Source organism: Sturnira hondurensis, unplaced genomic scaffold (assembly GCF_014824575.4).
Source record: "Sturnira hondurensis isolate 20B ecotype Veracruz unplaced genomic scaffold, ASM1482457v3 Scaffold0022017, whole genome shotgun sequence".
NCBI classification, from domain to species: domain Eukaryota; kingdom Metazoa; phylum Chordata; class Mammalia; order Chiroptera; family Phyllostomidae; genus Sturnira; species Sturnira hondurensis.
Window position 1 is genome coordinate 10,098,497 of NW_028094648.1, and position 15,303 is coordinate 10,113,799.

General features: G+C 35.8%; 1 protein-coding gene across 2 annotated transcripts in view; it reads left to right on the forward strand.

Moving 5' to 3' along the window:
- The window catches only part of GABRA2 (gamma-aminobutyric acid type A receptor subunit alpha2), a 105,701-nt gene that overhangs the window by 51,856 nt on the left and 38,542 nt on the right, over window positions 1-15,303 (forward strand). For both annotated transcript variants that reach the window (XM_037034183.1, XM_037034184.1), the window contains exons 5-6: window positions 9,881-10,101; window positions 12,294-12,376. In XM_037034183.1, coding sequence (XP_036890078.1) covers window positions 9,881-10,101; window positions 12,294-12,376 — 304 coding nt within the window. The remainder of the gene's footprint in view (window positions 1-9,880; window positions 10,102-12,293; window positions 12,377-15,303) is intronic.

The following is a 15,303-nucleotide window of genomic DNA, read 5'->3' on the forward strand; positions in this document are numbered from 1 at the left end:
TGAAAACGAGTGGAACCAGCTCTGCCTTCAGACTGTTCACAGCGTGTGTGTGTGTGTGTGTGTGTGTGTGTGTGTGTGTGTGTATGGGTGAGGAGGTGGAGGGTAAGCAAAATTTATAATTTAAAAACAGTGTGATTATGCTTTTATTAAAATATTTGTGGCTTAGTATGGCAGTGGAAGGGATGCGGGTAGAGGATGTCCACATCTGGGAAGAACTCTCCGAGAAGAAAAGAACAGGGAGGACAAACACAGTTGGTTGGGCAGCTATATAATGAAAAGAGCGCTTTCGCACGAATTAGAAGAACTGGTTGAGTTTAGTAAAATATAAAAGTTCAATGTCATAGGAGCCTAGAATGCTCTTAGGGATTTGAAAGGCAATGAGGCTAAAAAATAACTCAGAACCAGATCATAAACAGATGTATAGCCCATTGCCTCCCCCAAAGCCAAAATGTTTCTAAATAAAACAAACACATACCATAGTTACCAGTGAACTTATTATGGCATGGCTTTTTAAATATATGTCAACATTCTTCAAAATGTAACAATTACATATGATGAAAGTCCACTGGGATCAGTTTAGTATATTTATGCAAACACAGCCAAGCCAACGTTCTCATTTGTGAATTTAAGAATTAGGGTACTGCATGCTGGTGACTTTGCTGTAAGGTATCTGAGAGTTTTCTTCCATCTGATTCTGCTGATGCCTTTCTCCTCATGTCCCCTTTGTGTTGTTGTTGCCGAATTCCTTGTCACCATATGTAATTTCCAACGAATCTGCTCATTCATTCATTCATAGACTAATTTTTGCTTATTTCCTGTGTTCCAGGCAAATTATTAAATGCTGGTGACACAGCATGTAAGAAGGTGGTTATGGTCCTTGTTCTCAGCAGTAACAGTTGGTCACATGTTGGGGTGAGAAGGGAACAGAGTGCAGTAGAGATCAGTGAGTGGTAAGATGGAGCATGAGGCATCAGAGGCCCCACGATATCATTGCTGCTGCAGGAGACAGTGTGGGATGAGGAGAGAATTGCTGGACACCACGCCAGAGAGGTGATGGAGGGGGAGGTTATACTGGGCCTTCAGGGCTGCGAGAAACCATCTGGACTTCATTGCAAGGACTTTAGAAATTCTACTGCCCAAACTCAGCAACACTTCATTCATGATGTCAGGTGCATCCTGTAGCTTTATCTACACTTTTAAATATCAAAGAGTCCATCCGGGAAGTCCTATTTAAACCTCAATCTCTTATGCCATTTAGATCCTCTTTTTTTGTCAGGCATGTTCACAGCTGAGGGATGTCTGATGGGTGATAGTCCATGTTCTACTCTTCTCCTCTTTCTGGGGCTCCCAGAGTTGAGGCAAGAAGAAGGGAGGTTGTAAAAAGGAGCATAAACACTTTTTACTTAACTTATTCTATTGATAGCTTCTCTTGGCAGTCAATGCCGTTTGAATAGCTGGTAAATAAACGCAGGCTCTCTCATGGGGCACACTTGGGATTTCTTCTCTATGATGTCTTTATTACTCCAAATACCAAAAAAAAAAAAATAATAACAGCAGCTTAATCTTTAATGGGCTGCTTGTGACCTCCTCCTCAGCCTCTGCGTGGTACTTTATATTGTGACCTTTGGTACTAGGCATTCCCTCCCTTATAAAGACACCCTTTTGTTGAGTGTGGGAAATGGGGGAGAAGAATACTCCAAAGGTGATTTAAGCCAGGTTACTTTGAGGTTCAAACAGTTTCTAAGAACTTTACACATGTTATCTCACTTTGTCTTTACAAGAGTTTTATAAAGTATAGCAGATTTTATTATGAACACCTCTTTACAGACAAGTCAATTTAAATAGAGACCAAACCTGCTCAAGGTCAGGTAGTCTGGTCTATCTGATTTAAGAGCCCACACTCTTAATACCTATTTCATGTTACTCAATTTGTTATTCCTGTTGATATCCTTCAGTTTCGTGTGAGTCGGTTTCAAATGTGGAAAGACTTTGACAGAGATTAGAAAACCCCAGTGTCAGCCTTGCTACTAATTTCTTCCTGTCGCTTTCCATATCCATGCGCCTACTGATCTATAAAAGAAGGAAATTCCACTCTAATGTCCTGCCTTCAGGAATTTATTTTATGTATGGTAGAATGAAAAGAACTTGGTTTAGGAAGCCTAAAGTTTGAGTTCAAATTTTGGCTTTCTCTCTATTATTTTTAAATGAATATGGCTTTGAAAGTGTTCTCTATCTATGAAATGTCGATAGCTTTGTATACTTAACAAGCTTATTATGAATTTTAAGTAACAAATTATATCAAAGTGAATTTCAATTAACATGTTGTAGCAATTAAGCATTTTGAATGCTTCACTTATATGTATTTCGAAAATTTACTATTATAACCTGAATATTTAGCATGAGCTTTTTAATTTGCTTGTGAAACTTTCCTGGCATCTGGTTCCAAAGGATAGCCCAGACATCTTGCCTGCACAGTGGTCTGAACATGCTGTATTTATGCCGTCCTGCATTCTGTTTGTGTGAGCTTCTATGCATAATAGTGTTTCATTGCACCAGTTGAATTCATTGACACTGTGCTGTTGTGTATTTAAGTTTCTTACTTTCTGTGATTTTTGAAGTGCTAATAATACTTTCTTAAATTTGTTGTTCAGCCTCTTTGAGCACCAACAAAAGTGTTTGAGTTTAACCATCACTGTGTTTTCCAGAGCTGTTGTTTAATTGCTATATACCTGCTTTATCAACCCAATTTTTTTTTTGTTACATAAGAAACACTCAGCCTTTGTGAGCAAAAGGGTATAATGAAGTAAACTTTGGTACTTTATTTTTTTCCCAATTTTTTTATTTAATTATTTTTAAAGTACAGTTTTCTGTCTATTACTCCCATCCCATCCCATCCCCCATGCTCCCCCCTCCCTCCCATTTCCACCCTTCTCAGTTGTTGTCCATGCATCCTTTATATATGTTCCTCTAAATCCCTCCCCTATTTCCCCTGAAATTCTCTCCCCTCTCCCCTCTGGTCACTGTCAGCCTGTTCTCTATTTCAGTGTCTTTGGTTATATTTTGCTTGCTTGTTTGTTTTGTTGTTTAGCTTCCTGTTAAAGGTGAGATCATATGGTATTTGTCCTTCAACACCTGGCTTATTTCACTCAGCATAATGCTTTCCAGTTCCATCCATGTTGTTGCAAAAGGTAGGAGCTCCTTCTTTCTTTCTGCAGCATAAAATTCCATTGTGTATATGTACCATAGTTTTTTGATCCATTCATTTACTGACGGGCACCTAGGTTGCTTCCAACTCTTGGCTATTGTAAATTGTGCTGCTATGAACATTGGGGTGCATAGGTTCTTTGGGATTGGTGTTTTAGGGTTCTTAGGATACAATCCTAGCAGTGGAATTGCTGGGTCAAAAGGCAAGTCCAATTTTAGTTTTCTGAGAAAATTCCATACTGTTTTCCATAATGGTTGTACCAGTCTGCAATCCCACCAACAGTGGACCAGAGTCCCCTTTTCCCCACACCCTCTCCAACATTTGTTGTTTATTGCTTTGTTTATGATAGCCATTCTCACCGGTGTAAAGTGGTATCTCATTGTGGTTTTAATTTGCATCTCTCTGAAAGCAAGTGATATTGAGCATCTCTTCATGTGTCTCTGGATCCTCTGTATGTCCTCCTTGCAGAAGTGTCTATTCAAGTTGTTTCCCCATTTTTAATTGGGTTAGTTGTCTTCTTAGAGTGAAGTCATGTGAGTTCTTTGTATATTTTAGGCAAAGGTTTAAACTTTGGTACTTTAGAATACACTCAAGTAAATCGAAGTAAGTGACAAGCCACTCCAAAAGCAATCCTACCATTTGGATGTTTTAGTGAGTAGATACAATTATTCAGAAACAGGCTACAAGCATTGACTTATAATTCATTTACCCAGGCACTAAAAATATGCTATCTCCACTAAGTTAATGTGTCTTTGGAATCATGTTTATGGAAAAAACTATGCAATAGAGGGTGATTTCCTTGTTTGCAATACAAGTCATGGAAATAATGGGTAGTGGTAGTAAAATATCGGACTGAAAACTATATCCTTCCCTTGGTTTTTTCTAAGCCCCTAACAAGCTTAGAAACAGGAAATTCACTGAATTTACCTATAACTTCATCTATGAAAAGGAAAGTTGGGTTATATTTCTTATAAGGAATTGTTTAAATCCGGAAGTTTATGGATTTTTTCACGTCAGTTCTCCCTAACAATCAGTCTCATGTCTCCTGTATCTTGGCCATAGGGGAGCTGCATTCTCCTGTGTCCTTGTGAGGTTTTGTTTTTCTTCTAACTTTGCTTTATACATTTTTGTGTGTACTCTCCAAAGGATTTTGTGTATGTTGTGTTATTACTTGCTTCTCTTAGAATCTCAGTTCATGGGTTCAAGTCCTAAGTTTGTACGAAGAGGTTGCATTGTTCTCTATTTCTGGCACATTTCCTATAACACCCAAATCACATTGTTACTGTTACTGTGCGTACTCATGGCACACTGGAAGTTTATTTCAAGAAATCTTTCAAGAATGTTCTTTTTAATATTGAGGATGTATATTTTCTATGAATTTAAGACAATCACATGGAAACAATTGTTTTGGAAATCCTGTTTTTCTTAGTGGATAGCTAATTGATTGTCTCATTATCCTACCTTTTTAATCATTAAAATGGTGAGTATAAACCTGTATTTTAAATAGACTCAATGATAATTATAAATCTTCTTTTATAGATTTTGTTTTAGAGTTGATTATTTCATCATTTTTTAATGTGGCTAATGAAGAGCTCATATTAGGCACACAATAAATACACCTTTTTTTCCTTCACTAGTGCTTATGTAACTATTAATGTTTTGTTCAATCCATTGTGTCCTTTAGCAATAATCTTTTTGTGTTTTTTATTATTGTTTAATTACAGTTTTCCCCATTTTCCCACATTACTCTCCCCTGCCCTATCCACTCCCAGCCCCCACACCCTCCCAGCTGTCTTTGTCCATGGGTCCTTTATACATGTACGTTGGCTTGACCCATCTCCTGCTTTCTCCCATTACCCACCCATCCCTCTCCCCTCTGGTTACTGTCAGTTTGTTCTTTATTTCCATGTCTCCTTTTCTATTTTGCTTGCTTGTTTTGTTGATTATGTTCTCTTTATAGGTGAGATCATACGGAATTTGTCTTTCACTGACTTGTTTATTTCGCTTAGCATAATGCTTTCCATATCCATCCATGCTGTCGCAAAGTGTAGGAGCTCCTCCTTTTTTCTGCTATGTAGTACGCCATTGTGTAAATGTACCACAGTTTTTTGACCCACTCATTTATTTATGGACACTTAGGCTGTTTATAACAATTGGTTATTGTAAATAGCACTGCTATGAACATTGGGGTACATAGGCTCTTTTGAAATCATGTTTCAGGATTCTTAGGGTACAGTCCCAGCTGTAGAGTAGGACAAGATACACTCGAAAACGAGCTGAGATGCCCCAGTGGCCATGCAAGGATGCGAGCCCAGGTCAGCCAATGGCCAGCTAACCCACAGATGCATCAGTAAGAACAGCTGAGCTCAACGGAGCCCAGGTGAGACCAGCTGACCCCTACACTCAGGACATCTGAGCTAATAATACATGGTTGCTATTTTAAGTTTCTGCATTTTAGGCGGGTTTTGCTTGGCAGTAGCTAAATGATACTGGCCAGTCTCTAGATTTTCCTGGTGAAACACTGATTTCCATTAAAGGCATTTATAGTTTCAGGACTGAGGGACTGTGCTTTTCCCCAATTGTAGCCTCTTTCCATTCCTCACCCCATCACATTCCAGCTCTAAACTCTTCCTTCTCCTTTAAAGATATTTTGACACTATTTGACATGGTAAATCTCGATTTGCTTCTTAAATTTTCTTGTCTCTCCTCCAAGTGTCTGTTTTTATGGTTCCTCTTCCTCAATTTTCTAGAGCTTTTTTAAAATTTCCATCAATTAATCATGAACTGTATATATATATACAATCATTTTTTATTCTGATCATTTTAACTATCACTGATAAAATGATATAGTTAGTATATGTTCAATAGAGTAACTATATTAAATGTTAATAGACTAAGTTACCATTAAAAAATAGAAATGGTCTGATTCAACAAGCAATATGAAGATACTTTCAAAAAGTTGGAACTAATTACTATCTTCAGAGTATAGTCTCTTATTACAAATGCAGTAAAATTAAACATCATTGACAAGATATGAGTAAATAAAGTAATACATTTGGAAATATAAAGACCTGCCACAATATTTCCTATGTAAAAAGAAGAAAAGCCGTAATGGAAGTTATGCCTTTGACTGAACAATAGTAAAATCTCTATTAGCTATAATTTGCATATAGCAATAGTAACCATAAGTCTAGAAACAGTGTAGAATAAACAATGGAACAGAAATTTCAGAAACAGAGCCAAACCTATTCTGACACTAAATACAGGAGAGGCGCCATCTGGATCTGTGGGGAAAGATGGACCACTTAATGAAAAATTGTTTTTCCCATTAGAAAAAAGAGGGTTGGATCTTTACTTCATGCAAAAGAATGAAGCAAAAGATCTTTACTTTTACTTGATGCAAAATAATTCCAGGACCTAAATGTTAAGCAGAACTTTTACATCTTTATAGGAAGCATTCTGGGATATATCTATTATATATTGTACGGCTTATGATCTTAGAATTCTTATAAGTCTGTGTTTTAAAATATTCATATGTAGAAAATATAAAGAATTTCTATAACTCAATAAGAAAAAGGCAACCTAAAGGAGACTAAGCAATTGAAATGAGTGGAAATTCCATAAGAAAAAACTAGAGTATTTAATAAACATAAATATGCATTAAATTTCAGTAGTTAACAGGGAAATCCAAATAGTAGCCCTATGGAACACTTTACACCAACCGTAATAGCTAAAATGAAGTATTCCATCTATCCCAAGTTGTAAAGACACAAGGAATTTTAGACCCTGGTGCTGGTGGCTCTAGGGTTTCAGCTGGACAATATTTTGTTAGGTTGGAGACGCGCGTAAAAGGCATTTCAGTTATCCCACTTACCGTTCACGCTAAAGCAGTAGTTGGCAGAGCGGGGCCCGTGGGCCAAACCCCGCCAGCTGCCTGTTCCTGTGAACACAGGTTCCTCGGCACTTGCCCCACTTATTTATGTATTGCCCGTGGGCTCTCCCACAACAGCAGAGTTCAATAGTTGCGATACCGACCATATGGCTGGCAAAGCCTCAAACGTTTACTGACTGGCCCATTGTGGAAAAAATTTGCTGACCTCTGGTCTAGACTAACTCGTATACTTTTGTACTAAAAGCAATGTGTGACCGTTTATAGAGCAGTATTGCTGACAATAACAAACTGGAAATAGGAAAAATATATATGAAAGTAAGGAGAAAAAATGAATAATGTGAAATACCCTGACAAGTTAATGCTATGTAACAGCGAAAATGGATCAAAGTATGAGATGTATTGCCACGAGTAAATCTCAACTGTGTGACTAAAAAAATGAGTGTCAGAAAAATATACACGGTGTGGTTCCATTTGTGTAAATGTTAAAAATGTGACAAGCCACACATATGTTTGTATAGTAAATGTAAGTGCTTGAATGGTTGTGGCACACACTGAATTCAAGAAAACCGTTTTCTCAGAGAGCAGGGGAACCCGATTGAGACGGAATCAGGAGAAGGAAGGCTTCCATAATGTTTGGGATGGCATTTCCGCTGCTGACGGGGTTTGTACTATTCTTTGTCCTCTTCTACGTGTGGAGACAAAGTAAAACAATATGCAAGTGAAAGCAGTGGATGCTTTCTTGAAGGTTTGCAAGCTGGTTGGGAGGCAGAAGAACTAATGTATCGCTGAAATAAATGACCTTGCAGTAATGGATTGCTTTATGAGTAATAAAGGTAGACAGAGACCTGACTATGTCCTTCCCAGATGTTCAAGGGTTGTGAACAGAGCTCTTGATTCGGGAGGGTAGGGACCTTGCTCTATTTGAGGGGTTGTACGGAACGAGGATTATAAGAATTACCTAGAGAAGAGCATAGATGTGGCTGGTAAAAGTGGGAGAAAAGGCCCGGATCATGCTGGCTAGGTTGGCACGGTACAACGTGGGGTGCTGCAAATGCTCAAAAATAAACGGTGTTCCAGAAAAAAATTTTTAGAGAGATCACCTAAGACTTACTGCTTAGGAACCTTATGTATCTCCTATGTGGTATATCTGTAGGAAATGATTGTCATAGCAATAGCTTCTAAAACCAATAAAAATACCATAATTTTATAGAAATAGGAACATGGAGTTTGAAACTTGATAAAAAGTTGTAAAATACCTTAAGCTTGCCTGGAAAAATACGTGTCACTGGCATTCATATTCCGTTTGAATTGAAGGGAAATACAGTTGGAAAGAAACCCATGCATAAAAGCTTATCATATACACTCATGTATTAACCCAGCTTTTCGTTGTGACTAATCGAATTTCAACTATATGTAATTAAATATTTAGGCAATGACTGAACCTTGGAGATTGCGGATGTGTTCGATTATGAAATTTTCTCCTAAGCTTAGGAACCCAGAACTACTTGCATGTCCTATTCATTTGCCAGTACTCCTGACTGAGTCGTCTCCAGCCGTTCCGTTCCTGAGGGATCACTGAGAATCATCTACATTCATTTGCTTGACTAAGATTTGTACAAATGACTTGATATTTTCATAAGCATGTGGCCTTTTTCATCTGCCCCTTTCTACGTGCACAATTTTAAGTAAAATTGCCAACTGCTGAAGCATTTATTTGCTCACATATGATAACGGTAACATTGTGTTCCAGGGGCAGTTTCTGAATTTCCAACCTCAAGTGTGTAGCTGAAAATTGTAATTATTTACCATGTAAATGTTTGCACGAATGTGAATGGACACAAATTTGAACATAGAGTGTCAGCATTAGTCACAATTGAGAATTGTGTATCTCATCTAAAATGTATGCATTCTCTTCTGTTAAGAGAGAAGGAGATAGAAAGTGAAAGGAAGGAACGAAGGGAGGAAGAAGGAGAGGGGGGTCAGTGAAAAAGAGGGAGAAGGGAAATAGGGAGAAAGATGGGGTGAGGGAGGACAGGACAATGTTGGGGAATGATAGGAAAAGAATTGATCACTAGCTGGTCTGTATGAATATTTAATAGTACATATTAACCTGGAGGCATTTATTTGCAAAATATTTGTCTTTGAATGCAAATACAATAACTTTTCAAATATAGTAATTAATCACTTAAAGTCTTTTATTAAAACAAACTTTATAAGATAAATTTTATGAAAATCATTGTGATCTTCTGATACATTCTTGCTAATGATATGATATTTTGCCCATTTTTTTAGTATTTTAGAAAATAAGATATTCTAGTTTCTTTGGCAACAAGAGTTGATGACTCATACAGATCTGACAGTGTGTTTAATACGTGTTTCTATTTTTTCTTTTCTTTTATTTTTTTCCTACTGAGAAGGCTCCCTGATATTTCTTTCTTACTTTAAATGACAAAACAATCCACCCAATCTTGCCCCAAGCATGGCCTTCTCTCCAAGTAGTTCTGAACTATAGGATGAAATAATGCAGTTTGCATGGAGACTTTGTTCAAGTAAATAAGATTAGATAAAGTAAATGTATTTTTATTTTCATAATAATATGTAGGTAATTGTGTAAATACATATGTTTTATCCCATTGTAAGGAAAGGGATGATATTTCTAATTCAAAATTTACTTCTCACAATACAGATTTCTCTCCTTTGAAACGGTATTACTTACTGGAGTTTTGCATTCCTTGTATTTAAAATATTTCTTATTTTCAAAAGAATGTTATTTTATATTTCAGGAATATACAATAGATGTTTTCTTTCGGCAAAAATGGAAAGACGAGAGATTAAAATTTAAAGGCCCTATGAACATCCTTCGACTTAACAATTTAATGGCTAGCAAAATCTGGACTCCAGACACTTTCTTTCACAATGGGAAAAAATCAGTAGCTCATAACATGACGATGCCAAATAAACTTCTTCGGATCCAGGATGACGGGACGCTGCTGTACACCATGAGGTATGTTTGTAGGTTTGGTATGTTGCATTTAGATGCTGAGAAATTCATGTATCAGAATACCAGCCAACCTCACCATCAAATGTTAGCATGAGTTGAACATTTTCATAATATGAAAATGAATATTTTCATATTATGAAAATAAATATTGAGGTACCTATAATATTCTTTGTAGTTGCATGCATATTAAAAATATAAATATCAAATAATATTTATGACTTTGATTCTCGCCTCAGTATATTAAAATTTAAGAAGTGCCTTTACTATTAAGATGTGTTTTTTGGTTATTTATTTTTCATACTATATTTTAATTAAATACAATTTAAATAGAATGGAATGTTTAGAATGTTATGTTTCTTTTTGTGAAGGTACTTGAAAGAAAAAACATTATTTTTTAAAACTCAGAGTTCTTTTAATAAAGCTTGCAAGTAAATTGGATATCATAAGCATATGTCTCAGATTGAGCCATGTAAAACTGCCATTGTGTAAATCAAAAAATGTCATGTAACATCAACTTCACTGATTCAACCTTAAAAAATTAGCTAAAGGATGGTTTTGTTGTAATGCTGAATGGACTAAATGCACTGTTGTTAACACCACTGTCCCATTTTAAGTATTCCCTTGAATTCACCTTTTAAAATAGGTTGCTTGTATTATCTAAAAAAGAAATCATCAAAAATCTAGTAAAGTGATGTATAATGTAAAATTAAGGTGTTGAAAGTAGCTTAAAGCATAGATGACTTTCACCAACATCATATTTAGACAGATGTGCATTGCAGGCTTTTGATATATTTTTATTTCATATGCAATCTTAAATAGTAGATTTCAGTTGTGTAAATTCTTGAAGAAAGAAAGGCCCTTCATGAAGTCCTGATCTTTAGAGAAAAGACTTCTGCGGCCTCATTACTAGTGACCATCCCCTAAAATGGAAGTGTTAGCTATTTCTTCTGTCTCTTCCTCTGAACTCTGCCAGACAGAGGCGGTGCCCCTGTGATTCTGCACACTTTGATCACCCCTATGGATTAAGACAATGATTGGGAATTTGGAGTTTAAACAAAATACAGACGGAGAGCACACATAGTTTTGAAAGTATTTCGTGGAGTTCCTTTAGGAGTATATAATCTGTAATTCAATTTGGCCCACATTTGCTTTGGTCCTGAGAAATATTTTCATTTGTTCGGTTTAACACATGTCGTATCTACTTTACCTTTGTGTGAAATGGAATGACGAATAACTTTATTATAAATTTGCTGATTACTTTGTACTGGGGTCATGAGGACACAGAAAAATACTTGGCGTATAACATGCATAATGTAGCTTAGTGGCAACGAGAGGTTTTTATGAGATACATCTAAATGTGTATCCGCGTACAATGCACACCCATAGTTTTGCCCCAAGCTTTCAGGAAAAAATTTTCATTTTCATTTTGTCACCCAATTATTTATTTATTTATATTTAGAAACAAAATTGAGGATCATGTTCCAGGGTATTATTTTGTATACAAATATCTTTATTGCTTTGTAGAACTACACTTTTAATGCATAAGCATAAATAAGAGAATTAGAAACATTTATATTGATACAGAATTAGTACCACCCAGGTATAATGTGTGTCCTTATTTTTCCTCAAAAACTTAGGAAAAAAGGACACATTATACATGAGAAAATATGGTATGCCTGTTTCCATATTTATATTCATGTATCTCTGTGTGATACTGGCTCAAAGCTTACACATTTTGGAAGGAAGCTCCTCTGAATTAATATTGAAATCTTATATCAATTTTGTTAGATGGTTGTTGATGAGATGATAGGAGAAAATGCATTTTTTCATTATAGAGGTTTTTAAAAATTTTTCCCTAACATTTCAAATATAAATAGTGAAGTTAATGGGAAAGTAGTTCTTCAAAAATGCATATAAAACTTCTTTACTTTTTAACAAGCCATGGAGTAAAGTACGGTTAAATATAACATCTTTGTAAATAAATATTATTATTACTTACACTCCGATTTTGCATATGTTAATGTCTTCTAAAGTATGATCTAAATGTGAAAGAAAAAAACATGTTCAAATGTATAATTAACCTAATAAGATGCTATAAAGCTCTCCATCATCATTAATTCTGTTGACAACAGTAAGGAGTGATTTATCTTCACTTGCCAATTTACTTAAACAAAGAGTGGAATTTTGACTTTTAGGCTTACGGTTCAAGCTGAATGTCCAATGCATTTGGAGGATTTTCCAATGGATGCTCACTCATGTCCTCTGAAATTTGGCAGCTGTAAGTATGGGGAAGAAGTTACATGTTTTGGGTCAACTATATCAAGGGTAGTCAGCTGCACGGCTTAATTTTATATTTTTTGTATTGTTGAATGCTCAATTCTTGAACAGTAAGATACAAAAGTAAATTTCTATCACGAAACAAATCGGCTAACCCTACTGTACTCTCAAATATCATTATATTTTAATCCTGGTATTTATATTATAACTCACACGATTGGTAATTAAAAACATCGTGTGTTTTTGTAAATATGTAAATTAGACCAGGAGCTCTTTGACAATCAGGACTGTGCCATTTCTTGTGTTTGCCAAGTGCTAGTACATTAAAACATGCAAAATAAATGTTTTATTTTTGTCAACTAAGTATGAATTGTAAAGGATAGATTCCATTGTTTATTAAAGTATCTAACAGCCTGTTGCAAATGGCAGGCACAGATGCTGGATCTGTGCAATTATCTTTCAGCTTTCTAACTAATAGAAGGTGTTTTTTTTTAATTTTCCAAAATAAATTTGAAAGAGATATGTGGCTAGATTGCTACATGCAGACATCTTCTGTGTACATAGAATATTGCAGAAATGGCTGTGTGCATTTGGCCATATTTAGGTCACTGAGGTTATATCTTGTATGTCAAGCAGAAGCATTTACTCTCCCGGGATAATTGGAAAGAGGGAAGGTCAAGTCATCTCCCTAGGCCCGCAAGGCATGCAGAGCAGGTTCAGGATAAATTCACAGACGATACTAGACAGCTTCTCTCTTGTGTGAACACGTCCCATTGCCTGACCTTTTAAGAAACACTGCTCTTTCCAGCACCTCCATCTTTGTCCATTTGGGGCAGCTTTTGACATTTCTTTTTCTTGAATAGAGATGCAGTTCTCAAACCTGATTAAAAATATTTCTGACTGAGTAATGTGCCTTCTCCCCACAGACTGTAGCAAGTGAAAGGAAAGGAAAGAATGATGGTTAATATGAACGCAAAAGCCTCTAATTATTTTGATGACCATAGTTTTGTAGAATGCGAAGTTCAGACTTGTTTTTTTCTGTTCTTTCTTACAAAAGGTGTCAGCTCTCAATTTTCTTTGAGAATCTCTTCTTTGTTTAACTACAAAGCCTTCCTTTATTGTCATGGAAACCACCACTTCAATACTGGCATTTCTCCCCAAATTATTTAAGATAGTCAATCATGTTACTCAACGTAAATATGATGTTGAAAAAACTCAGCAGATGTCGCAGGGAAAAACACATTTGCATTGCATAAGTGGCATTAGAGAGAAAATTAAAAAAAAAAACTTGACATCAAAGAAAAGATGTATTCATGATGCAGTAATGGTATAAGAAGGAAACATATTTTTCAGTGGACAAGTTAGAGCTATTAAAACACCAGATGTTATGTTACCATTCTGGATATGAAATAGATACATCTGAAGTTATTTTAAATGAAAATAAAAAATCTTTATAGTGCATCTACAGAGTAGTGGAATATTACTTGCTTGAGAATATGGTTGTCTGTACCTAGAAATGATATGGGTAAAACATAAAATCTGTTGTTAGATATTCTATGTTTAATTGTTTTTTTATGTGTTGATGTTTATTTTCTGATACTTCTGTAGTCTTTGCCAACAATAGGAGCTTGATGTGTAAGTGTTAAAGGCCTGGACACCAGAATGGAGTAACAGACTAACAAGCCCACCCAAACCTTGAGACACTGGCACAGCGAGTGTTGGCAGGAGCAGTCATGACTTTTTCTGTCCATTTTTTCCTGTCTTACTTAAAAACTCCTTTATTTTCCCCTAAATGATAGAATTTCTGGAATGTTATCATTGTCCTGAATGAAAGAAACATCTTTTCTATAGGTTTATGATTTTGAATTCATTTTTGTTTAATTTTATTGCCTCACATTTTTATATATTTCCTTGCTGTTTAACTTGATTGAAAACTTGCTGAATGGGCTTCCAGATGTATTCTGTGTGTTAGCCCCAAATGAATAAAAAGCTATCATTTTGGGTAAAAATGAATGATTAAGGAGTATTTTGGATTTTTTGTTACTATTAAGAATCAGTCCGTATGCATTTGATATTTAATATGCAATAGTACTAAGATGGGTTATTTAATGTAATTAAATAAAATGATGTAATAAAAACCTAATTTAGAGTGGGAATTCAAGATGAAATTGGCAATACAAATGGTCTTTACCTCTTTTTAATAGTTTACTGAGAAACATTGCTTTGGCCCCCTTTACGGGTGTGTTAGTGTACCAGGGAGTGCCTCTCATCCTCACTGCATAACTTTCCACTACATCTTTTCTCTCCGGGCCCCAAATCTAAAAGTACATACCCCACCCTGGCTGGTGTGGCTCAGTGGATTGAGTGCCAATCTGAGAACCAAAAGATCTCTGGTTCGATTTCCAGTCAAGACACATGCCTGGGTTGTGAGCCAGATCCCTGGTGAGAAGGTGCAAGAGAGGCAACCACACATTGACGTTTCTCTCCCTCTCTTCTCCCTCTCTTCCTCTCTGTCTAAAAATAAATAAATAAGATCTTTAAAAATAAAAATTAAAGAAACATTCCTATGCAACCAATGAAATGACATCGTTGCTTTTTTATAAAAGATGTGGAAGGGATCAGTCAGTTTTCTTTAACATATTATTTTGTTCTTGTACAGATTTTTATCTTCTGTGTTGGAAATTAAGATAATAAAATATTATGGGTTTATTCATTAACCTGCAAGAATGAATTACAATGTGTTGTGTGTGTCAGATATGGAACCCAGTGCTGGAACTACAGACATGAACCAGAGTCCCCGCCCATCGGTGTCTCACTAGTTTCTTAATACGGCATCAAATTTGAGGGTTTTTTTCTCTTATTTACATTAAAAAGTATTTTCAGACTCAAAATTGATGTTTGCAATTACCTTAAAAATTATATAGTTTA